This window comes from Mesoplodon mirus (genome assembly GCF_964341445.2).
Source record: "Mesoplodon mirus genome assembly, chromosome: 4".
Taxonomy (NCBI): Eukaryota; Metazoa; Chordata; class Mammalia; order Artiodactyla; family Ziphiidae; genus Mesoplodon; species Mesoplodon mirus.
Window position 1 is genome coordinate 25,330,039 of NC_138979.1, and position 26,358 is coordinate 25,356,396.

General features: G+C 42.3%; 1 protein-coding gene across 1 annotated transcript; it reads right to left on the reverse strand.

Annotated features, from left to right (window-relative positions):
* Positions 1–515: 515 nt before the first annotated feature.
* Positions 516–25,456, reverse strand: RBM17 (RNA binding motif protein 17). Its single transcript, XM_082618049.1, has 12 exons — positions 25,318–25,456; positions 17,871–18,008; positions 15,272–15,388; positions 12,527–12,693; positions 11,609–11,706; positions 8,493–8,549; positions 7,177–7,318; positions 4,970–5,121; positions 3,839–3,912; positions 3,244–3,342; positions 2,066–2,138; positions 516–1,933 (listed from the first exon to the last, which is right to left on the reverse strand). The coding sequence occupies exons 2-12, from the start codon at positions 17,991–17,993 to the stop codon at positions 1,830–1,832; spliced, it is 1,206 nt and encodes a 401-aa protein (XP_082474175.1). The 5' UTR covers positions 17,994–18,008; positions 25,318–25,456; the 3' UTR covers positions 516–1,829.
* Positions 25,457–26,358: the final 902 nt, after the last annotated feature.

The following is a 26,358-nucleotide window of genomic DNA, read 5'->3' on the forward strand; positions in this document are numbered from 1 at the left end:
TGGATAATTTAATAATTACAGAGATTGGGGAGAAAGATATTCACTAAGTTGTACCCATGCTAATAAAAATCAAAGTAGAGCAGTCACTTGTATTTCTGTGGTTGATCATGAGAATGTTGGGAAAATCCACCTAAATGCAAATAAACAATGATGTTATTATAAAGCATAACAATAATAATGCAGATATCAAAGGGGTTGGAACTTATACTTTAAAACATCAGGGTTTATACAAATTAAACTAAGCCATCATAATAAATACTCAGCGTGAGCACATTTAGGTACTGGTAACCCAAGCCAGGCACCATCACTGGTATTCCGGAGCTAAGTCCGCAGGTGGACCTGTTCTAGTTTCAGGCTGGCTGTTGATTCTCACGTCCTACAAAATTCTGTCCAATTATGTAATTCTTTTACCTTATATTCTTTAACCCAAATTTATTTCAGGGTATGTGCACTTTTATTTCAAAAGCAGAGTCTTAATTCACTTTTTACTCAGTAAAATAATACCACAAAAGAGAAAATGTTATTCTTTTATTTATGTTAAATAAAAACATGAGAAAATCCTTTTTTAAAAAGGGTCAGAATATTCCTTATGTCTCCAAACCAAGTCCATGGATGCAAAGAAATGCTGAGTACTTTCCTCCCCCGCAGGGTCACAAGACGCTCTCATGTCGTAAAGACCTAAAGAGACAACACAGGCGCATGTCCCGCAGCTGCCGCTTCAGGTAAGTCACATGCAACATTTGGGCAAGCAAGGAACAGAACACAGGCACAAGTATATTCTGGAAACACTTCCTGCTCTGGCCAATGAACCGTAGTGCCAAACATTTTTATGTTTTGTTTCGGGCCCTGCTAAATGTTTGAGCCACATACACCACTGCACTTCAATGATACAATTTCTCACAATTCCATAATTATATTAATCGCCAGTACAGTTTAAGTAACTGATGTGGCTGAATTTTATACATTTTAAAATTATGTATGAGAACTAACACTACTGCAAATTTTGCCAGTAGAAACGTGACCCCAGGGAACCACCATTTCCAAAACATAATCGGGCACACATTTACAGTGTACCTGCGAGGTTTTGAATTAGCCGGTCACTTCTGATCTACGCTAAAGACTAGGCTTGAATATCTGAAAACAAAGGCTATATTCATGATTTCTATACCCAAATACCCCTAAATCCATCACAAACCCTATAGTCTGACTTAGCTTAACCGAAAATGATTCATCCAAACAGGTCATGGTAGGCTCACAATTCTTCAACCTTAGTTTAGGTCATAAAGAGTTTTTTCTACGATTGGAGTCAATAAGAAGAATTTCTCTGTTAGAGAAAGCAGAAATTTTCACCTTTGGCAGACTGCCAAGATGATACTTTATTATAGAATTTATGAAGCTACAGTTTAGTAACTTGCAGGTTTTATTAAAATGAATCAAAAAAAAAAAGAAAGAAAAGCAAAGGGTAACACAACCCCATATCCCAAAACTTTCTAGATTTTTTTAGTGCAAGAAATGCCGTATCACTGAAGCACTTGAGAATTATCATGAAATCCTAGCAAAAAATGTAATCACCTCAGAAGTGGTAATAAAAAAGAGAAACAACCAGAGAGGCACACAGATTGTTTTTTTGTTTGTTTTTTTTAAAGGATTTTTATACTATATTAAAAAACCACAAAATAAAAAAGGGATCAGTCAACATATATCTTAGAAGTCCTTCCAGAGTCTCTGTACCCACAGCCATGCAGGCTGCCTGTTGCCTTGCTCTCCTCTGCTCAGTCTGTGGCTCGTTGAAGGATCGTTGGAGATGACTCAGGCTCTAGTTCTCACAATCACACTTGTTCTGCCAAATCCAAGACCCTGAATTTATCCAAATTGTAGAAACATGCTTTGACCACCCGTCCACCAAAATACCTCCCATTCAGATCAACAACAGCTAAAAGGCAAACAAAAAGACAGTCAGTTAAGGCAGGTATTCCATTAGTCATTACAAGAACATGTTTTAATTACAAAGATTAAGATCACAAATTCAACTTTTTAATTCTTTATAGTTAGCTGTACAACTTACCTTTAATTGCTGATTCAACCCTCTCAAATTCTAAAAATATTCGTACTGCTTCATCATCAGGGGCACCAGGAATCTGGAAAAGAAATGAAAGTATAGTAGGTAAAGATATCATTGGAGATATCATTGAATGTGAGTTTTCTCCCATAAATGATTTTTATCAGAGTAAGTATTCCAATTATCATCATATACAGATAAGCAATGGTCAAATACCAAGGAAATAAGTATAATTCATTCATCATCAAAATCTGCTGAAGGTCCGTTTATGACAGGTCTTATGTTAAGTGCTGGAACACACAGCCAAGCAGGACCTTTGGAGGTCCTATGCCATCTGACACATAAACAAATAATTACGCAGTCAACAGACAGCAACAAGATATGGAGGAGAAGCTGAAGTGAGCAGAAATTAAGGTGAAAAGACCCGTATGCTAACCGTCTCTCGCACGAGGCTAAGCTCCTTGGCAGAGCTTCCTAGGCCCCGCTTCCATAGCCCCACTGCCACTGTATAAGCACGGCTCCTGCTAACCCCCACCACGCCCAACCACTCCATTTTGCAGCCCTCCTCGGTCTCCCAGAAGCCATGACCCTAGTCTGAACACCCGTTCTCTCCTACCCAAATCCTACCCACTCATTCCAAAGTTTCGCTCACACCTGATACTGTTCATAAAGCCTCCTCTAACTATTCTGTGTGGATCTAATCCTTCTCTCACCTCCTGTACTTATAAGTCAACATTACAGAGTCTAGCAACTGAATGTTCTCTAATTTCACGTGTTTGTTTTGTTGTTTCTTCAACGGAACGTTATCGCCAGGAGCACAGAATGTGTTTCCCCACCCACAGGCTCTCAATGCAGTACTGGGTATGTGGGAGGCACTAAGAAAACACCTGCCAAATGAATGAGACCAGAGGCACGTCCAAGTCACTAAACTACTGAGCACACTGTCATCTGGTCTAAACCTCAGTCACAAAATGAAATGTTTCTTCACCAAATAAAATTTGAAGTCCTTCTTGTGTTTATGTTTGAAATTGTAGTAACTGAGTAAAAGCAGTGTTAACCAACATCTGTCACCTTCTATAGTATGACAATATGTTACTTACAGCACACTCTGTCTCTACAGAAAATGTTTTGTAGTCTATCAATTATAACTTGGTTTTATAAACATCAAAAGAAACCCCTCTTACTTCAAATATCACACATTTTCCAACTTTGCCATATTTTTCACACTCTTCCTTGGTTTCAACTTCCAAGTCTTCATCTACCTCTCCTGCACCAACCATGTTCTATAAACAAAAATAAATACATAAATTCCACTGTAAAGTATAATTTACAAATATGTAAACGAGGTGTATAAATAACTTTTTTCCATGATGGCAAATGTTCCTAATCCCAAATGACATGAAGAAAATTTTCATCCCTGAAATATCCCAAAGTTGGCATTAAAACATATATAAAATATAAAAATATACATTAAGCTTCATAAAGAGTTATAAGAGCAACTGTGCAAGCATCAAAATATATAAACCAAGTTGAACTTCTAACAATTCCAAATATTTTAAAGTAATTACTCACTGTAGTCTTAAATACTGTGTTTAGCGAAGAAGCATTAGTGAAAAAGGAATCTAAAAATCAGTCTTATACGGAGTCTATCCAAAAGTGTCATTTGCAGTTTTCTTTAACTGTTCTGTCACCAGGGGGGCTGCAAGCGTGCAGGGACAGGTCAAGGTGGCGTGACACAATTCAAAGAGAGCAAACAGGTTTCCTCCTTCTGCATCTTACCCTTAGTAGGACCACTTTAGTAGGACACTTAAGTATTTCAGTTAATGGATTTGAATCCGACTTCTTGGCTGCATCTGTAAGAAAACATCATCAGACATAGACATGCTACAGCACTGAGTCCAAGTTACAATGAATAATTTAATTTCAATAGCAATCCCCACTATCTATGTCCTAGAGCCATCTATAAGCATCCGCACAGTCTCTCAGCAAAAATGCAGCCTTATCTGGCTGAAAGCATCACTTTGCTTTGGTATATAATTTTTACCATAATTTCTAGAACTTTTTAATATCCCCAATTACCTGCATTTTTGCTCAGCTCACTTCCTAAAGGGCTCACAGGGCACAGTGATCACAACCCTCAGAGGTGAGTCTTGGCTCAGGCAGTGGCCAAAGGTCCCCAGCCCAGTGTAATGAGCAGCCAGCCCCTAGCTGACCAATTTCAGACACTCCCACAAAGCCAGGTGACTGTTGGTTTTCGGTTCTAGCCTGTGAGGCTCACTGCTGCTTCCTAAAGCTGTGCGTCGACAGGGCTCCCAGAAAAGTTCTCTCCCTTCTTTAGGAAAAGGTGTTCAGCTAAGCTGACTCAAAACCACTCAGTTCTGCTAAAAATGCTAAGTCATGTTTGACTCATTCCAATACGCCCTCACTACAGAACATACTGTAACAATCAAATGAAAATAAAATACCAAGTAGGCATCACCTACCAGTAGACTGCAAAATAACATTAGTCTCAGAGCAATCAGTCAGTAAGAAAATTAGGATGAAAGGGCAGAAAAAAAAGAGCAGAGAACCCTTACAGGATGGAGATGTAGCAGACAGAATCACCGATATACTGTGTATGGTGGCTCTGTCTTGCTATAAAAACTTAACTATGGTTTTATCAATGTAACAAGGCTCTTTGCTAGTAGAAGCAGGCATGACCTGGTTTTCTGGAGTCCTATTCATTTCTGCCTAAGTCTCTTGTCTTCTTTTTCTTCCATGGGCGTTCCTATCTGTCTGTCTGTTCTGAACTATTTGTAAAAACGGGCCTCAGGATTCAGTTTCCACAACGCAGAGCTGGAACGCATCACAATCAGGATGGCCTGCCTCCACCCTGCTCACCCCCAGGGACCCGCTCAAGGGGAGGCCCACCTTTCTCAGTGGCGTCGCCCACGATGATCTTGCCTCCCCGCTTGCTGGTCTTCTCCACGGACAGCGCTGTGCTCAAGCCCTGCTCGTGCTTCCCAAGACCCTGGCCTTCCCGGAAGCCGTACTTCTGCATGATTTTATGTGCTACTGTGCCACTGTGGGGAGGAAAAAGGGAAAGGTCCTCGCACTCAACGTCATCAGCTACAGCATAAATTGGATTTTACATCACAGTAATCTCCTTCTGGAAAGAGAGAGTGTAAATTCCACAAGGGCTTCGACGAGGCCACATATAATTACCAACGGGCCATGAGATGGAAGCCATGGAATGTTCAGGAGAAAGATAAAAAGTGAACACTGAAATCCTGGGCATCCTGAGATTACCCCTGAGATGAGGGAAACACTAGTTCCCCTAGTGAGATTTCCCCAGGCTCTGTTAGAAAACACTAGATTTCCTGTGTGCTCCAGTATCTGCTCTGCTACAGGGCTCATAACCAGCTTATTTTAAAGTGAGCCTGTCAAAATGTAAGTATGGTTTCACATAATGAAGATGATTGCATTTTTCTAAATAGTGCAGCAGAGTTTCCAATGACTGACTTCATACATGAAAGGACGCTTAGGGACCATCTATTTCAGAGCTGGAAATGAAGAAACTGAGGCCCAGATGGGCTGACGAGCTTAAGGCTAACTGAAAGCAAAGCAAGACACCACATGAGAATTATTTCTGTAGGAGTTTATGGGAGGATTGAAAGTGTAACCCACCACTCCTGATTCTTAGTCCACTGCTCTTCCTCTAATCCCATGACAGTTTTCAAACTGCACCGTGAGGAGCCTCCTGGGTCTCAAGGGTGCCCCCCACTGACCACTGCTACTTAGGGCTTAAATCACAAAACGCTGCTTCAACCAGAACTGTACCTACAGTATTTCATGTATGTAATTTCCTTAAATATTTCATTTGAACAAGCTGTTCTAGGGCTAAAAAGAAAAGACTGAAAACTGATGAACTGTACTACACTGTATATTCCTTAGGCATAAAGATTTAATTCCTGTTTAAAGGAGATTCAGCAAAAAGTCAATTCTTACTAGCAAAAGGTCAATGTTTTCATTAGCAGGAAAAACCAAACAAAACCACCCCAATGGCTTCACGTCTGTCGCCCTCTAGCATACACTCTAGGGCAGCCTTTCTGCAATGAGGGAAATGTTCTCCATCTGCACTGCCCAGTATGGTAGCTGTTAGCCTGGTGAGCACTTGAGACTAGTGTGACTAAAGAAATACATGTTAAACTCTATTCACTTTCAATTAATTTAGCAGCCACGTGTGCCTAGTAGCTACCACAGAGAACAGCACAGGTCTAAAAGACGGACACAAGATGAGAAACTCCAAATTCTCCTGTGGTGTGCAAACCCTATGGTGGAGGACCCACCTCCTCCAACTCTGACTAGCCCAGCTCCAAGGACGCTAAGAATCAAAGCACATGCACACAGGTGAGGGCAGACCAGTGTCACTACTACAGTCACAGCATTGCCACCAGAGGCAGTCCTTCTAGAGGACACAGAACTAAGGCCTTAGTGCAACGCTGCTTCACCTGACAACCCCTCAGAGCACGAGGGGAACAGACTAAACAACATAAAACACTCTTTTAACCAAAACGCATGCCAAATCCAGTGAGACTTAAAATCCACAAGCCCCACCTGAAAGTCAACCTTAAAACTGATTTTCATACACCAACAAATTTCTAATTATAGTTAGAACGACTGAGAGTTTTTAGACCAAAGGTATAGAACCATGACCTTAAAGCAAAGGTCATTTTATCAAAAAAAAAAAAAGATGTCATTCATCTTTTGGACATGGCATTAAGTCAGCTCTAATTTATATGACCTATTTGCAAATGTTATGAAAACAAATATAATGATCACAAACTATTCCTAACTAGAGAATATAATGTTCAGCATCTAAATCTTTCAAAATTTCCATCAGAAACCTTTATGTTTTGTACAAAACATAACAGTGTCATGCTGGGATACCCTCCATGTGACTTGAACCCTGATCCTCAAGAAGGGGGCTGCGTGACTGAGCACACTGAGCATCTCCCCATAAACCCAAAAAAGGCCCCATCTCAAAACATGCTGCACCTACTGGAAAGGCTGACAGTGCCTCCCATTCGGCCCCGCCCTCCCTGCACCTGCCGAGGTGAGAGCACCCGGACCATTACCCCATGTTGGCGAGGAAGGAGTTGCCAGGGCCAGTCGGGGATCTGGGTCTGTCTTGTTCCTCGTACACTGGGGGAGGGATAGCAGCTTTGGAAGACTGTGAGCGAGGTCTTGAATCCTCTTCATAAGGGAAGTCTCGGGGTACTGTTGGATGAAAACAAAAGAGGTTTACCAAAATGCGACAAAACAATTCTGAACTGCACTTGGACCTTCTGTATGTTCCAGTAGATCTGATCAACCCCTCTTTTGACTCCCATAGCATCCTGTGTACCTGTCTTAAGAGGCTCATCTTACGAACTTATTACGCTGGCAGACAATAAAGGTCTTTGAGGTTAGGGACCAGATGCCAGTTCAGTGATTTGTAACCCTAGCTACACATTAGAATCAACAAGGAAGCTTGTTGATCCAGATGCTTGGGCCCCACTCCCACAGACTGGTTTCAACTGGGGTTTATGGTTCGTCAGGTATTTTCACACAAAAGGTATTTAACAATTTTTTAATTACCTTCTTTATAAAAAGGTAACATTCATGGTGCAACAGGTATTAAAAAGCACTAGGGATGACTACATTTTCCTGGGATAGTTTAGGTATGGTCCAACCCAGAGGGCAGGAAGATGAGCTTCATGACTCCTCAAAGTTCAACTCCAGGGCTTCCCTGGTGGCGCAGTGGTTGAGAGTCCGCCTGCCGATGCAGGGGACACGGGTTCGTGCCCCAGTCCGGGAAGATCCCACATGCCGCGGAGCAGCTAGGCCCGTGAGCCATGGCCGCTGAGGCTGCGCGTCCGGAGCCTGTGCTCCGCAACGGGAGAGGCCACAACAGTGAGAGGCCCGCGTACCGCAAAAAAAAAAAAAAAAAAAAAAAAGTCCAACTCCACCCCCAAATCCTAGAACAGATCACTGGGAGAAGACTGCTTTGGCAACCTGAGTGAATGCACACAACCTGTGCACTGACCTAACCCAGGAAGGTGCTGCCACCTTGTGGAGGGTCACAAATTTAACAGCCCCTAGACCACTGAGCACAAAAACTCAGCTACTGTTTGTTTTTACCCAACTCCAAATAAGGAAATGTTGGAGAAGACAAAATGAATTATTTTTAAAAACAATCAAAAAAAGAATCTCACAAGATAAAAACCGACGCCTCAGAGCCTGGTATAAAACTTAAGGGGTAGAAGGGAGCACTTGGCTGAGGGTTAGAGCAAGGACGGGTTTCCAGCCATTTCCCTGCACTCAAGGACACCTGGCTGATTCCAGCTAAGACTTCCCACAACTGGGTTAAAGATGTGTATCTGAACAGAGAGGGGAAGAAACAGGTACGTACACTCTTTGTCTTTCTCTACAAGAGAAGTGGGTGGTGCAATGGCAGCTCCGCCCATACCTGCAGAAAACAGAAATTCCACCAATTAAATGAGGGAAAGCGTTTCAGATGCCGGATCCTCAGCAATGTGACACACGCCACCTGTCACATCACACCACCCTCCAAAGAAAGAAGCAAGAAGGGATGCTACTCCATCTCTCCCACTAACATCTGAAGACTTCAGTATCTGAATCCAGGATTAAAAATACAGAAGTAGGGGCTTCCCTGGTGGCGCAGTGGTTGAGAGTCCGCCTGCCGATGCAGGGGAGGCGGGTTCGTGCCCCGGTCCGGGAGGATCCCACATGCCACGGAGCAGCTGGGCCCGTGAGCCATGAGCCTGCACGTCCGGAGCCTGTGCTCCGCAACAGGAGAGGCCCCAACAGTGAGAGGCCCACGTACCGCCAAAAAAAAAAAAAAAAAACAACAAAAAAACAGAAGTATTACTGCTTCCATTTTCCAGATGAGAAAATGATCGTGGGACAGTGAACAGGCAGAGACAGAATGAAACCCAGCTCCCTGTGAGGCCAGAGCATCCCCCACAAGACAGCACCCTTCTTTCCAGGATGCAAACCACTGGGACTGAACACCTATTTGGAAGTGTCAGTACTTCTGGTTACAATCTGTTTTGTGTTGTCACCATTCCTGCTCATGTTTCCTGGACAGAGAATGGTGGACACGAACAAACCAAAGTAGACTCCATTTTCTATCAGACAACCAGAGGGAAAACATGAGCAGAGAACATAAGGAATTTTTCACTAGGGAGAAGTGCTAACATATATAACTTAATCATCAATGGAACACTCCAAAAAATTTGATACAATGTAAAGAAACCAATTACAAAACCATGCTGCACCAGCACACAATGTTTCACAAAAGAAATCCCCCAAAGTCAGTGTATATGCATAATAATTAACAGGCCTAGACTAGAAAAAATACTTACAGAGAAATATGAGCCTTAATAAAACTTCTATGTCTTTTGAAATACCTATTATCATTTTTCACCTTGCCACTAAGACCTAAGTGATTATTAACTGATTCTGAAAAGATCAGCTCCAATGAGTTTAGTATACAAAATTCAGGGTGTTTACTGAAAATTTGTTACTAATCACATTAAAATATGACCATCAATATGTTAACAGCAGTACACATAACGGGTATTAACACCGTTACTTCCCTAATATTAGATTATATCGTTCCTGCTAATGTTCAAAAAAAAAAAAAATGTCCTCAGTATAGAAGGCACACCTCCTCACAAAAAAGGGCAGCTGATTTGTAAGTTGGAAAGATGAAACCAAGAAATACTCAACCTATGTACTGGATCCTAAAACAAGTTAATAAATCAGGCATTTGTTGATTAGGAAGATAATGAGTCTGACATGTTAACATAATGCCTGACACACAGAGCACACTCAAATATTAACCCTATTCCTCCTCAGAAAAACAATGCAGTGCCTGATAGTGCTTGGCACGCAGTAGGCCTTTTTTCAGCTGAGGTATAGTTGACATGTAATATTATATTAGTTTCAGGTGTACAACATAATGATTTGGTATTTGTATATATTGTGAGATGATCACAACAAAAAGTCCAGTTAACATCTGTCACCACATACAGTTACAAAAATTTTTTCTTGTGTTGAGAACTTTTAGGATGAAACCCAGCTCCCTGTGAGGCCAGAGCATCCCCCACAAGACAGCACCCTTCTTTTCTTGTGTTGAGAACTCTCAGCCAACTTTCAAATATGCAATTATTTTATCTCCAAAATGTAATGGCCTAAAACAATAAACATCATCTAAAAAAACCCCAAAACTATGCAATTATTTGTATTATTAACATAGTGACCATGCTATACACTACAATCTCATGATTCATTTTGTAACTGGAAGTTTGTACCTTTTGACCCTCTTCACCCATTTCTCCCAGCTCCCCACAACCCCTGCCTCTGGTAACCACCAATCTGTTTTCTGTATCTATGAGCTTGGTTTCTTTGTTGTTGTGCAGTAAGTATTCTATAAACCTGTATAATTCATATCTGCACTGAAAGAGTAAGAGTACAGACCCACTCCTTTCCAACTCATTTAGTATTTTGAAGTTTAAACTAAGCCCTGAAAAGCCTTGGCTGTACACTGGGAAGACCAAGCTTGCCAAACTGCTGCTCAAAAAACAGAGTTCATGTATGTGGAAATACACTCCAGCTTCATGATAACATTCTTCTTAGGTCTCATGGTAAAGGTGACCACATTGCAATGAAGTTTTCAGGTAAAGAAAGATCTTGGTTAGATGCACAATGGACCCGTTTCATACACAACGTTATTCCCACCAGTCCACTATAACAGGGATATCACAGTTATCTGAGTTGTGTGGTATAAAGTTGTGTGGTGTAAAGGAGGTAATCCATCAGAGTGCTTAGAACAGTGCCTGGTATCTAGGAGACAAGGAGATTTCAATTTCTCATTTAAATCTCAATCTGTCAACCAAAGTGGTGAACTAAATCCAGGAAATCCCAGCAATCAAACATGATGAAGCTAAAATAAGTAGCATTCCATTCTCTCAAGAATGAACACTGCTTAGCTATCTAATGATCACTAAGAATTTGGCTCTAACACAACTACAATGCTGCTCTTAGAGACCTCTTAGAGATGGAAGAGGTCTTACGAAGCACCTAGTTCAAATGCTTGTCTCCCTGCTCCCCGTACGACACTGAAAGAAACCAGCGCCCAGGGAAGCTCAGTCATGCGTGTTAGTGGCAAAGGTTCTGGAAATGAGTGCCTTGACTTTCCATTCAGTGCTGTTCTTAACGGAAATGTAGCTGGATACAGAGAACAGGTTGGTGCGACTGTGCTGAGGGTAAAGTCGAGAGTGGGCATGTATTTTAAGGTATGTTCCAAGTGTCCAACAAGTAAATGTTAGAAAGACTGTCTGTGAAAACAATGTAAATTTACACTGTCATGCACATGTGGGTTGCTGAGATTCTGGAGAGAAAATTACCCAAATCAGTGTCAGATGAACCATTTATGAAATTGAATATGAAATGGTGGAACTGCACCATGTTTGAAACATAGTATCTGTGTTCATGCCTTACTTCTCTTCCTCCTCTCTCGCTCATAATCTTCATCTTCATCAGAATCTGGATCTGGTCGCCTGGAAAACCCACTAGCTTCATGTCTGTCTTTACGCCTCCTGTGATAAGAGGAAATAAACGTTCACCACAGATGAACCAATTCAGAGATGTGAACTCAAGGACGTCACCTTGACTTTTTTTTGTGGGGGGCGCCATGCAAACTGGTTAAAGACTAAAGTAGCAGAAGTATGAGAAGTGAGAAAAATCCAGAAGATAAACCGAACAAATGTAAGAGGTATATGAATGTAAATAGCAAGAAAAAAGTTTCCTTGATATTTACCTCTTTCAATTTTAAACCATATCAACAATAGGCAATAGTTAATTAAATAATTTTGATTCTCTAGAACATGTTTTCACTTCATGAAGTGATTCAATAAATAATAATATATTAATATTTTATATAACTAACAATTAATACTCAGTATTTTTAAAAGAAGAAATGCAAATAAATCCTTGTTGCCCATTCTTTCAAAAAACATAAAAGGTGTATATGAATTTTTAAAAACTCCATCTGGCTCAAAAACAGTAAAAGTTAAGAATAACATTTTAAATACGTTAAGTAGTTATGACTCTAGCAGAGTCACAGCATAGGAAAAAACCCTATTATTCAACATCACTTTGTAAGTCATTTCTCCAAGAACTCACCCAAGACGTATACTCTAAGTTTTCTGCAACTGTATATGAAATTTGCTCTGGAGTTTGTTTTCGTGTTGGGATGTAACGACCACACACTCTTAACAACAACCTGACTCCTCCTGACAACTGCTCAGACCAACCAGGAAACTCACTCAGCCTTACAGACAGCACTAAAGTTCATTCACCAACATCTGAACGACCATTTCAAACGTAGAGCACCTCCACATCCGCGCGAGGCCTTACTTTTCTCTCTCTTCTATTTCCTTCTGTCTTTCCAGCTCCCGCTGTCTCTGTCGCTCCTCTCTTTGGCGCTTCACTACTTTCTCATAATCGTTAGGAAACATGGGATCATATTCATCAGCTAGGGGAATCAAAACTTCTCCTGCAGAAAACCCACTGGGAACCGGGTCCTGAGGAAGGGAAAAATGCCAAAGTAAGTATCATCCTCTGTCCTGGAATTTTATTCACAGAATTAAGGTCAAAAAATACGAGGGCTAGGAGGGGCCCTGAAGACCACCTGTCTGCCTCTGCTTTACAGATGAGGGAGCAGACGCCCGAGGAGGTTCAGGGACTTGACGCGGCCACACACCTAGCCTGGGAGCAGCAGAAAATGACAAAGTTCAGTACTAATTCCATAAACACCCTACAGCACTTGCCTGGAAGTCTTAAACAAGCTGCCACCACCTAAAATTTTAAGCAATAAATTTGATTATTTATAGCAAACACAGAATACTTCTATATATATATATATCTGTGAAAACTTAAAATACAAAACAACTCATGAATAACGCATTCTTATAGTCATTTAATAGAATAACTTTAGATTCTGATTACATGGAGACATGACATATTAAGATTTAAAAAAAAAAAAAGAAAAAAAAAGGTAAAAAGCATCCTCTTGGGCTTTGTGAAATCCTCTGGAATGCACACCCTCCCCAGGCATCTGCATCTCAGGCCTGAGTCTGCACAGGTGGAGGTAACTCCCTTCACATCATCATTCATTTTTTAAGGTCCACTAAGTCAGGTTCAGATGACAACATTTTGCATTTCTCTTCTGTACATTTAGAAACTGGGGCTCCTCTTTGAGAGAAAAAGAGGTAGTAGCCTTAACAAAGAAATCGGAACAACAAAAGGCAGACAGCACACAGTCAACTAGACACACACAATGAGAAGGGGGCTTTGCCCTAGGCTCGTGGTTTTGACCTCCACGGTTCTCGTAAGCCCTGACCTACTGCGTGGTCTCACGTTCCTAAACCTCCATACTTTCTTCTGTTAGTTTCCCTAGCACAATGCCTCCTTACTGTCTGTAAAAGTAAGATGCCTTCTTCCCTGGTCTCCGCAGATCCCCCAAATGAGCACAGGTCAGTGTCCCCAAGCGCCCACTCTGTACCTCTTTCAGGAGGAGCATGCCCAGCACTGCCAAAGGCAGGAAGGTTGTTTGTAAAATGTACTTTATATAAGAACACAAAACTGGCATGATAAAGAGAGCTTATGCTCATCATCAATGGATCTAAATCCAACAATTCCTGGATTACACTGTGCAGTTTGATGTTTTTTCATCATAAAACAAACACTTCATGGTTTCCTTACACCTAAAACTCAAAAAACACTTTGATTTGATGAATAAAAGAAATTAGAAAAGTAACTGTAATCACCTCCCAGGCCCTATCACTGGAAATCTTACAAAAATCTATTTAATGCAGGGCTACCAAAGGGCAGTTATTCATCTGTGTTCACATAAAAGACATTTTAAAACACAAAAGCACATGAACGACATTTCCTTTCAGTTATTATTAAGATAGGAGAAGCTAACAATGAGCCCCTCGATTTACAGAACACTGCCATCACAAAGTTTCTAACTCAGAGACTAGACTGTCAGCATGAAGGTTAATTTTTTGTCATTTCAATATTTGACAGCAAACAACTTTTACTGTATAAACCCTGCTTAAGTTCAACAATGAGCCATCCTTCTCTAAATGCTATAAAGAATAAAGCAGCTTGCTTGATTTTAAAAGCCTGAATGTTAATACCCAATGCTGGGATGGTAGGAAAAACCCAAACGCTCACATGTTACAAGTGATACTATTTACTGATACAGTTCTGCTGGAAACAAGTTGGCGCTAAATAAATTGCCCATAAAAGTGACTGATCTCCTAATGTCACCTCAGGAAATCTATCCTAAGGAAATAATTTTAAATGCATAGAAAGCACTCTGCAGAGGTGTTCACTAGAGGTCTACTGGTTCTACAGTTAGGAAATAGGTGTGTAAATCACCATACATTCACCTGATGGGAATGCTTTACAATTAAAAATTGGCTATGCAGCAAGAAGGAAAATGCTTACTGATTACATTTGGGGGTGATATTATAGGTTCTAGAGCCAATACACAATAACAGAAGATGACTAACCAGTTTTTCATTAGATGTAGCAAAAAAAAATTAGGCAGAGAATCTGTGGGAAAAAATGTTGAATGACTAAGAATCCTCAGAAAATTTCCACTGTGGGGTGCCTTTCCCTCTTGACAGACTATCAGCCTGCAGGAGCATGACCAGTTCCTCTGGTCAAGAAACCCCACCAAGAGCTTCACAGCAAACCCACACGGGGGAATACTGTGAAGTCAATAAAATGATCATATGGTCCTAGGCTTTTTGACACAGATGGACACTCACAATATATTAAGTGAGAAAAGCGAGTCAGAGAACAGAAGGTGGAGAAGGCGAAGGATGGAAAGCTATTCCAAAATACAAAGTTTTTAAATTCTGGAGGGTAGGACCGAAGTCATTTATTTTTCTTTTTGCCTACCTCCAGTTTCTGATTTTTCTATAATTAACTACTGTGTTTTAAACTTGATAAAACAAAAGTAAACATTAAATTGAAAATGATACTGCCTAGAGTGCAAGGCCTACTGAGAAGGTGTGTTCAGAGTGATGTGTAAAGCGCAGCCTGTGGAAAGCAGGAGGCCCACCCAGCTGGGGGCGGGGAGTGTACCTTGAGGCCCGCCGCCACGTGCGGCGGGGTGTCCACGATCTGCCGCTCGTCTGAAGAGCCACCTCGCTTCAGGTCGATTACTGGGGCAAGGACCGTACTTTGTTTTGTCCTCTGGCTCTAAAATCATCAAAAAATAAGAAAAGTGTACCGAGGCTTCAAATTAAAATTCATACTGTTTGTAACAAAACTTTTTTTGGACTCTGCAACAAACCTTTCAGATATGAGAAAAATAATCTTAACAGCCTTTTAATTCAGTTATTACAATAACCATATACTAGTTTCTTTAGCCCTTTTTTTTTTACAACACAAATTTCCTCCATTTTTGTAAAAGCTTTACAGAAAGCTTGGTCGCTTTTGTTTAAATTTGCATATGAAATAACATAAGAAAAAAGCTCTACATTAGGTTCTCCGCATTACACTTCAACTAGTGTGGATCTTTCACAAGGAATGGGTATGTTTTGTATCTTGGGCATACACTTGTGGATTAGTATATCTAACCTGTATATCTCTACTATATTTCGACTTCTGCTTTTCTATTTTATCTTCCATTGAACCAAGACTGCCCACTAATTATGTCCACTTATAGTCTAATTGAGTTTATGTTATTAAGTATGAGAATTGTTCCTAGGAGTCAGTCACTTTACAAAAGAGAAGACTGAGGCCTTCAAGAATAGAATATATGGAATAGCATTAGCATTAGAATGTAAAACCTTATTTATACATCTTATGTCCAAAGCAGAAGTTACATGAAATGAAGATTTAAAAATTAGACCAACTTAAAAAAAATTAAAACAAATAAACAAGACTTGGGCTTCCCTGGTGGCGCAGTGGTTAAGAATCCGCCTGCCAGTGCAGGGGACACGGGTTCGAGCCCTGGTCTGGGAAGATCCCACATGCCGCGGAGCAACTAAACCCATGTGCCACAACTACTGAGCCTGCGCTCTAGAGCCCACGAGACACAACTACTGAGCCCGTGTGCCACAACTACTGAAGCCCACACGCCTAGAGCCCATGCTCCGCAACAAGAGAAGCCACTGCAATGAGAAGCCCGCGCACCGCAACAAAGAGAAGCCTCCGCTCACCACAACTAGAGAAAGCCCACATGCATCAAGGAAGACCCAACACAGCCAAAAATAAATAAATTAATTTTAAAAAAAGACTTGTTTTGTTAATCTTTTCATATGGGATGAAAGTTTGTTTTAGAAAGACAGAATTCTATCTCTTTAAAAAGAAGTAGTATTGGCATAAAAAATTTAAATCTGGTAATGATATATGAAAAAGACAAAGACTCTAATCAACAGAACTGACAAAACCAATTTAAATTTTAAGAGTGTTTTCTCTACCTGTGGGTATCCTAATCTTAAAAACCTTTTATAATACTGAGAAATCAAATGTAAACATTTTAATATTAATGATGTATGTAGTGAAGCAAAAAAATAATAATTCCAACTTTAAAAAAATTTATTGTGTGAATTTTCAAACATTAAGGAGAATGATTGATGAACTCATGTCTCTTTAACCTGGCTTCAACAACTACCAACTCGTGGCAAATCTTGTTTCATGTATCCCTGCCTCCCCTGCCAGAGACTGGAGTATTTTAAAGTAAATCCCAGAAATGATATCATCTTATCAGTAAATATTTCATCTTATTAGTAAATATGTATCTCTAAAGCAGTTCTTCTCAACTTCTTTTTTTCATTATTGCCTCCTCCTTCAAGGAACCTTTTAATACATTTTCTTCACCTATGAAATTTTAATACCACAGATACACCACACACCTGTTTATGTATTCTGTGTATATCTGGCCTTTATACATAAGAAGAGCAGGATTTTTTTCACCCCTTAGAACCAATATTTGCCCCATCTGGAGGGGATACAGCCTCCACTGGGGAATCATGTTCTAAAACAACAAGCAAACCATAATACCATTCTCATTCCTAAATGTATTTGATAGGAACATTTTAATAGCAAATATCCAGTAGACAACTACTTTTTTTTTTAATGTTTTACCCGGTGAATGATTTCAAGGATGTTGCCAATGCCCAACATTACACAACAGAAACAAAAACAATTACCCCAGACTACAAACCCTGATACGTTCACAACCAACCCCAGCCTTCAGTAACACACACATCATCACAGCTCAGTCATTACCGCAGAGCTTCGTTCTCAAAGTGCTGCTTCCAAACCACCTCCAACAAACAGCAGGACTGCTCCCTAAAAATGCAGACTCCCCAGGCCCCAACCCAGAATCAGGATTTACCAGAGTATCAGGTGTTGTATAGCCTTTTAACCAAATTCTCAATCTTGGACAACCAAGACTGACAACCTGCACACTGGAGTTTGACAACCAGCATCATTGCTGAAAACCAAGAGTATGCTTTTCCTCATTCTGATTCCCTGAAACAGTTCTATTCCCAGGAGAAGCAAAATGACCTCCAACTCCTATTCCTCTCCCTCCCCCACCCCAGCCTCTCCCCTTACGAACTGCATCCTACACATTCTTCAACCAAGAGGCAGAGCAGCAGGCTATGCATAATCCGTAGGAGGCACCTGCCGGTTCACCTCTGCTCTCGCAGGTGGGCTTAGCTTCTCTTACCTTTGCCTGAGTGAGAGCTGCCTTCTTCACCTGGAGCTGAGACTGCAGAAGTTTGAAGTTTTTGGACCAGCCTTCCGTTTTTGAGTCACTGGTCTCCACTCCCAGGTCATCGTACAGGGACATCTTCTCAGTTTAATGCTGAAAGGCAAGAGGGGTAGGGGTTAAAGAATGCAAAAATGTAGTGAAGATTTCCAATCTTCCCATGTTAAAATAACGCAGTATCGTAGAACTCCAGAGGTAAGAGGTATCTGAAGAGATCACCTGGTCCAGGAACATTCAGTGACAGAAGCCAAGATGCCTGATATCACCAGTCAGCACCCTGACACAAAAAGCTACATCCATGTACTATTTTTATTTATTGTTTGTTTGTTTGTTTGTTTGATTAGTTTCTGCTTTATAACAAAGTGAATCAGTCATACATATACATCTGTTCCCACATCCCTTCCCTCATGCATCTCCCTCCCTCCATGTACTATTTTTAAAATAAACCTCTAGAATGAATTTTCCTATATATAAGATCATGTGGTCAAGTATTTCACGAGTGAAATCCTGCTGTTCTATAGAATGAGATAAGATGGAAGTTCTAGATTCAGGGCATTATTAATTACATATATTCAATTTTTTAAAAACTCTATTTTGTGTCAACAGCAAAAAGTAGAAGCCTTACAAAAACACCTATTACAAGGCTGATTTAGCACAATTAACTACTTTTTTTTTTGGTGGTGGTGGGCTGTTAACCTTTTATAAAGAAAAAACCGTAATATATGCCCCCAATTAAGGGGAAAAAACCAGAAATGACCTCACAGATGTGACAGGAAGGTAGAGGGTTAGATCTTATTAATAACCAGGTTTCCCCATATCCCACCAAGCAGAAATCTGTAATTTTTAATGACATGGATTACAAAGACAGAATCAACAATCTACATGTGAATGATCAATATATACTATCCCTGGCAGAACAGAGCAACACAAGAGGATGACAACAGAAACAACAATAGTTAACACTTACTAAAAGCCTTATCACACACCAAGAGCAGTCCAGGAGGGAAATGGGGACTTCCAGAGGGAAATCTGCCCCAGGTCACAGTGGGAAGAGCCATCTCAAACGCAGTCAGGAGAACTCCACAGCTCACGCTGGTCAATCCTTACTGCCACCTTTAAAACACCTCAACGTTCTGAAACCCACAAAATGGCTCACTTCTCAAAATAAGAAATCAATCTCTTTCTCACAGATGGAAAGAGGAAAAAAATTTTTGATTAAAATCCCTAAACTGCAAAGAAATGCTTAACATGGGTAGTTTCTAACATATGGACACATTCCAAAAGTCTGTCAGTTCCCAGGCTCAGACAGCATTTTGCCATTGAAACTGTGTTATACAAGTCCTGTTTTGCCTGTGTCTGTGTCTCAGGAAGAGAAGGTGATATAGACAGGAAGGGAAATATTTAATTTCCCCCCGGGTCACGTCTGACCCCGGGCAAAACTTCGGTCTGTCTGCTCATTTCTCCACCCTTCTGTGCGTGGATTCTAAGACCCCAACACCTTGGCTGACCCGGTTCCACTGTGCTTGGGGCAGAGGTGAGGGTGGATGCCGCCTTCCTCCCTCAGTATAGCTGTTCCAGTCCTGAGCAGAAGTCAGCCCCTGTCAACTGCAGTCGCCTTTCACAGTGTCTTCCCTTCTTAATATGTGAACCGCAGACTACCTGAAAGCTCTCAGTTTTGATTTCTCAATGAAAGGCCCCAAGGCAGCACAGAAGTAGGGTGAATACAAGCAGAGCCCAGGGTACTGGTGGCTGATTGCTCCAATGAGTCACCTAAAAAAATCAAGGAATGCCTCTACTTTCTCCTCCTCAAGGCTCCTGTGACAACTCAATGGCTCAGGTGACGGCAGCACGGATAGAGAATTTCCTAGAGCACATCCCACCGGGAAATGCTCACTGTCTTCAGTGCCAGACAAAGTGAACGTGGCAACACCTTGTCATATTAAGCTTGAGACAAGTTCAAGTCACTGAGGCTAAATGGAGGAAAATTAATGACTTCCATTTCTTAACTAAGTATGGCTGAAATTTGACCATGTCTCCAAAGTTTTGTAGGGCATGCCCCCGGGGTCCACTTCAGAACCCACTATTTTAATCCACAGTCAGTGTAAACTCCATGAAAACCTACATCAGTCTGTGGAGGTCACTGCTCTACCCCCAGACTAAGGTCAGTGTCCACCCCAGAGCTGAACAGGCAGTTAGGCCGACTGCAGAGTTAACACTCTATTTGCAACCCCCACCCCAGGCCATGGCTTCAGAAATTCCTTGCCCACAATGACTGTGGAAGACAAATGCACCAAAAAGCTTTAGAGGATGTCATGCGCTTTTCTCCCAGCCTACCTGGTATTCAAAACTAATCCTTCCTCTCTAGATAACACATCCTTAAAGTTGCAGTTTAACCTGAAAAACTGAGAGCAACAGCAAAGAAAAACAACGCTGAGTGTCCAGCTTAGTACTGTGGGCCCGTGAATGACGCAGGTTTGAACCGCAGAAGTCCACTTACATGCGGCTTTTTTTCCATAGTAAATACTACAGTACCACACCATCCGCGGTTGGTTGAATCCACAGATGTGGAACCGTGGATACAGAGGGCCAACTGTACAGTTATATTTGGATTATCGACTGAGCAGAGGGTGGGTGTCCCTGACCCCTACGTTGCTCAGGGGTCAACTGTAATGTGGTTCTCAAAACACTACTTCAGAAATGACCATGCATCTTTCATCTAACCTAGTTTAATTTTTTTTTTTTTTTTTTTGCGGTACGCGGGCCTCTCACTGTTGTGGCCTCTCCCATTGTGGAGCATAGGCTCCGGACGCGCAGGCTCAGTGGCCATGGCCCACGGGCCCAGCCGCTCCGCGGCATGTGGGATCTTCCCGGACCGGGACACAAACCTGTGTCCCCTGCATCGGCAGGCGGACTCTCAACAACTGCGCCACCAGGGAAGCCCTAACCTAGTTTAATTTTTTGAGACCTCTTCATTCAGTTGGTCACCAAACCAAAGCCTAGTAAACAAACTATGGGTTCATTTGTTTTATCTTTCTTTAATCTTATAAAAGCAAGGTAAGACTGACACATTCTGGGAAACAAATATAAACAACGCATTCTGAGAAATCATAAAGCTAATTATCAAAATTTGTTTGCAAATCTAACTCCACTTTAATTCTCCCAATATCGCTTAATAAGAGATTTGAGAAATTCATTAAAAAAAGTATTTACAAATAACATTGGTGCCAATGGAAATAGAGTACCCAAATGCCCACTTAACTATGAAGGGAAAAGACCAGCTTATTCACTTTTGCAGCTCCAATTTCTGGCACAGAGAAGGCATTTAATAAACAGTTTTGAAATATCAATAATTAAGTAAATTCTATTTGGCCACATGAATCAGCAGTGAAACTACACAATGCCCATAGGCTCCACGAGAAAGTAAAGAGCAGGCAAAAGGTTCTGGAGGTAGATGGTGGTAACAGTCGCACAATGGTACCATGCACTTAAAAATGGCAAATTTTATGTTATGTATATTTTACCACAATAAAAATTAAAAAAAAAAAAGAATAGGTAAAAGGGCGGGGAGAAGCAGCACTGGGGGAGGGGGTGTGAGGTAACAGGCTGCTGGACATATCCCAGCCAGAAGAGTAAACTGATGGAAACATTTTCCCAATTTCAGGGTTACAAAATCAAGCAGCGCAGAGGCTCTCTACCTCCAGCAGAGTCCTTCTGGCTAAGAACCCAGTACTTAACAATGTCATCGCTGCTGGTGAGGTTTCAGGAGACCACACTTCCTCCGACTCCAGTCTACACTGAAGCTGGCTGTTGACAATTCCACCTGATTCGCCTCGCTCTGCAAGCTTTGGAAGTCATTGTGCAGCAAAATCTCATGTTCCTTAAAAGTTCCTTGTTTCTGGTCTCAAAACCTTCGAAAACACACTTTAAATATTAGAAACTGATGTCATCTCACCAGCATCTGCTAGTTTTCTTTAACTCGGAGCTTATAAATCAGATCTCCGCATCCCAGTAAATTCAGAAGAGCTTTCTTTACTTTTCTCCTTCTCACTCATCTTCAAATTCACAGAAGTGGATTAACCACAGCAACGACACACTTCTATGGCCTGCTTCAATTAATTACTATAATGCTACAAGCACCAGTGAATTCACCACCCAAAACAAGAGACAGGATCTGGAGAAGAAACCACACTCAACCCACATGGCCCCCATCCCATTCCACCCAAGTGATCTCCCGGGCCCAGGGGTGAGCCGCAACCTGAACCCCATTCTCATTAATTCCATGCTTTCCTCCTTTTATATAATCTTATTGACATAGCTTATTGCATCTATTCCTTAAAAGGTGTGTATATCTTTATTTTAGTTGCGTTAAGCACCTGAAAATATATCACAGTCGATTCATTCATTCTCTCCACTGCAAACATTGAAATGTAACAAGTGCACTAACAAGACTCTGTTAGGACCTGAACTTAACCTCATTAATGCTGAGATGCCTTTCAGATGATATAACACATTTACTTCATGAAGTATGTTGCCAGGTATTAAAAACGTAGCACTTTCTAACATTTGGATATACCTTAAGAAGCCAGGATCAAATGCAAATACAAACAGGTGATTTTTATTAACTTCTTTAAAATACCTTCTCACTATTTACTTCTTTATCATGGTAACACCATCCTTTGATCAACAAATCTTCCATGTATGCTTTTTTTTTTTTCCTTAAAAAGAAACATGGTAAACACAGTCTGCCAGAAGAATGATGACTTTTCAAGATTCTACCTAAGCTGGCAAAATATTTTTTAAAACACGTGCAACTGGGGCTTCCCTGGTGGCGCAGTGGTTGAGAGTCCGCCTGCCGATGCAGGGGACGCGGGTTCGTGCCCCGATCCCGGAGGATCCCGCGTGCCGCGGAGCGGCTGGGCCCGCGAGCCATGGCCGCGGAGCCTGTGTGTCCGGAGCCTGTGCTCCGCGACGGGAGAGGCCACAGCAGTGAGAGGCCCGCGTACAGCAAAAAAAAAAAAAAAAAAACACGTGCAACTGGCAGAAAAAGAACATGGAAGACGTCGTCTCAGAAGCATCCCACCTATTCGTCTTTCAAGTGCATCTCAAGCCTTTGGTGACTACGACCCCCACATAAAACCAACTACCCCCCTGAACACACTCAGATCATGTTATGATGTCCACTGGGTGACACATCTATCTCTAACTATATCATAAAGCCCTTTAAGGGAAGGGCTGTTTCTGTTTTCATCTTTATTACTCTAACTGAGCACCATGTTTGGAACACTGTTAAGTGATTTACAAATATTTTCTAAATATATCAGAGTGGACAGAAGATGTTAACGCACCTACTGAAATCATATTATTATGAAACAGTAAGATCAGCCCTTTAACGACATAACTTGTGGTAAGCAGGATATGAGATAAGCATGGTAAATTTTACACCATAACTAATGGGAGAAAAACTACTCCCACCATACAACTAATAATGAGTCAAGCTCTGAGTTCTGAGCACCTAAAGAAGCAGGCTTGGTAAGAAAAGACCTTCTTATCACTAAATAGATATTCGCGTATCACAAATTAAAAACGAAGCTTAAAGAATAGGCGAAGTACTGTACATACAGACAGAAAGGAACAGGAAGGGAACTGTAAGGGGCGGTGCCTGTTGATGTCCACAAAAAATACAGGTAATAAAAGGCATCTGCTTTGTGTGTAAGATTTATGACTTTTTAAAGAATTTTTAAAAGGTTTCCCTATACCTCCACCTCTGACACCCTTGTCACAGCTCAGTATTCCCATCCATTCTCATAAAGTCTATCATTACCGAAGCACCATAGGCCGGAGGGTATTGCAAATAAAGTCCACGAGTCACCTGTAACTTAAATGTATCAGAGAACGTCCTTCGCTATTTCCTATTATGAAAGACTTGGGGAATGAATACCAACCCTGGAACATCTGCTCCCTACAGGTAATTTTAAACAAGCCAGGTAAAAAGAAATCCACTTTATAAAGTTACTTTGGGGAACGCACAATTCTCCAGATTCTTATTTTCCATAAACGCTATCTTTATCCGTCACAGAACTCCACGACCAGAACACCTCAGAGGGCCAACACCTCTGTGACACCTTGTTGTATTTCTAACTCACAACCTACTCTCTATTGTAAACTGTACAGCAGGCAGCACACTTCTTAATAAAGTTCTAAAAATAAAACACTCTCAGTTTAAATTACTAATGTAATACCCCATATTCCCTAAATATCCTTACTATAGTCAAAACGTCTGTGGCATTTACCCCATAAAATTGTGGAAACTGAGTTGCAGCCTTTAAAAACTCCACCTGTTGCAGGAACACACAGTCCTCACCTACATGAGAATGTGCAGAATTTTGCCCTCATCCAGAATATCCTACTTTCCACCCATCTGCCTGCCTCTAGCAATAAGTACCTCCCACGTTTCTCCTTCGCTGACTTCTCAAAGAACCTTCTTGATCTGACCTGACTACCCCTCTTCACACCTCTGCCTTTCCTGCAGTTTCCAGAATGCACTAAGGTGCCTCACCTCTGGTACCTTTACATTTATTTCCTTCCTCTGCAGGAAACATTTCCCTCATCTTGCACATCTAACAAAACACCCCCAAGACTCAGTTTCAAGCCTCATTCCTTTTTGGAAGGTTTTCCAGACCCCACTCCGGTCAATCGGATCAACCCAGGCGTGGCTTTTTATGCTCGTTTCCCCGGAAACTAAACTCACAGAGCGTGGGGACAGAATCTTATGCATCTTGCATCCGCTGCTACTAACACATGGTCTGGGCGAAAAGAGATGCTCAAAAAAAAAAAAAAAATGCTGGGTGATTGGACATCGAAGCTAAAACACCGCTTTAAAAGGACAAGGACCGAGATAGTGCCGGAGTCACGTCTTCCTCCACCCGTACAGGTAAACCCCCGTCCCTGAGAGAAGTCCACACCTGATTCCCCGTTCTGCAGCCTAAGAAGGAAAAGGCTTCCTTCCTTTGCAACCCCGGGCACAGGTGACCCAGGCATGCCTACGGGGTCCAGAGGCCCAGCAACTTTTCCCAAAACAGTACCGACGGTGGGGAGGAAAAGCCGCCCTCGGGTCCAAAAGAGATGTGGACAGACGGGAAAGAAGAATGGAAGACTAGGAATGCGAAGGCCCGGCGACCCGAGGCAAATAAAGGAGCGGCGAGGCGCGAAGGGAGACACGGAGGGTCGGCCGGGGCCGGACCGCCTGATGCGAAGGCACCGGCGGCTCGGGGGCGGCCCGGGACACCAGCCCCTAACAGCGCGGCCTAAAGCCGCGGCGTCGCGTCCAGCGCCACCCGGGGAGGCGCACCCGCCCCGGTCCCCGCCCGCCCACCTACCCTTCCGGCCCTCCCAGGGCGCCACTTACCCGGCCCGCCCGGCCGACGCTCCCGGGCCGCGGCGGCGCACAGGGGCCGAGGCGCCGCGGACTCGGCGGGCTGGGCGCTCGGCTTCAGCCCCCGACGGCCGGACCTCTCCGGCGCCAACCCCTACGCAGAGCCCGTGGGGCGCGCGGCGGCGCGGAGTCACGGCGCGTGCGGCCGGGAGAGAGGCGCGTTGCTCCTGCGCCGAGGACGCCCCGCTGTTGCGCGCCCCCTGCCGGCCGGAGGACCGCACCTGCACCGCCCCCGCGCCCGCACCGCCCCTACGCCCGCGTCCTTCTCTCCCGCCAAAAGGTGTCGCGGTGGCGCAAGGTTGCGACATTTCAGACGCGGGGAAGCCTAGCAGTGACCGCAGACGGGGAGGAGGAGGACTGGTGCAGGGCTGCAAAGGTCCACTTCAGAACCATTCATCAGTGTGCACAAAGCTGAAGATAAATCACAGTAGGAGAGATGAATGGGGAAACGGCTGCAGAAGAAACGGCCAGAGCGCTGAATTAAGTGTAGGACCAAGGAAACCATGGATATGAAGTTAGGGTTACAGGAAAGACGTACATGTTATAAAGCCTCACAATTTAAGAATGATATGACAAAAGTTGGGAGAAAAGAGAAAATGGGATTCCGTGTCAATATGATTTTCACATCTATATTTGAAACCATATACAACCCCTGTGTCCCTGTCCTTTGAAGTAAAAGGCTTTTGCTTTAGTCTCCCAGGCTCCCCTGAGTCTCAGAAGGCTGGCTCAAGAGATAATGATTAGGAATGTGAAGATGTAGAAATAAAGAATAGCTATTGGGTCAGAAAACAGGTAACAATTTAGACTAAATCCGCCACAGAGCGGAATCACCAGCTCCCAGTTCCCTGAAAGAAAAAGGTCTGACACACATTCCCAAGTTGTTTTTACAGGAAGCAGACCTCCACCAGATGAAAACTGCTGACTGCAAGCACTTAGACCTTGAAACCGGAAGGTTGATAATGCTGGAAACTTCCCCTTGATTCCAACCAATCCGAGAATTGTGCACAAGCTGAT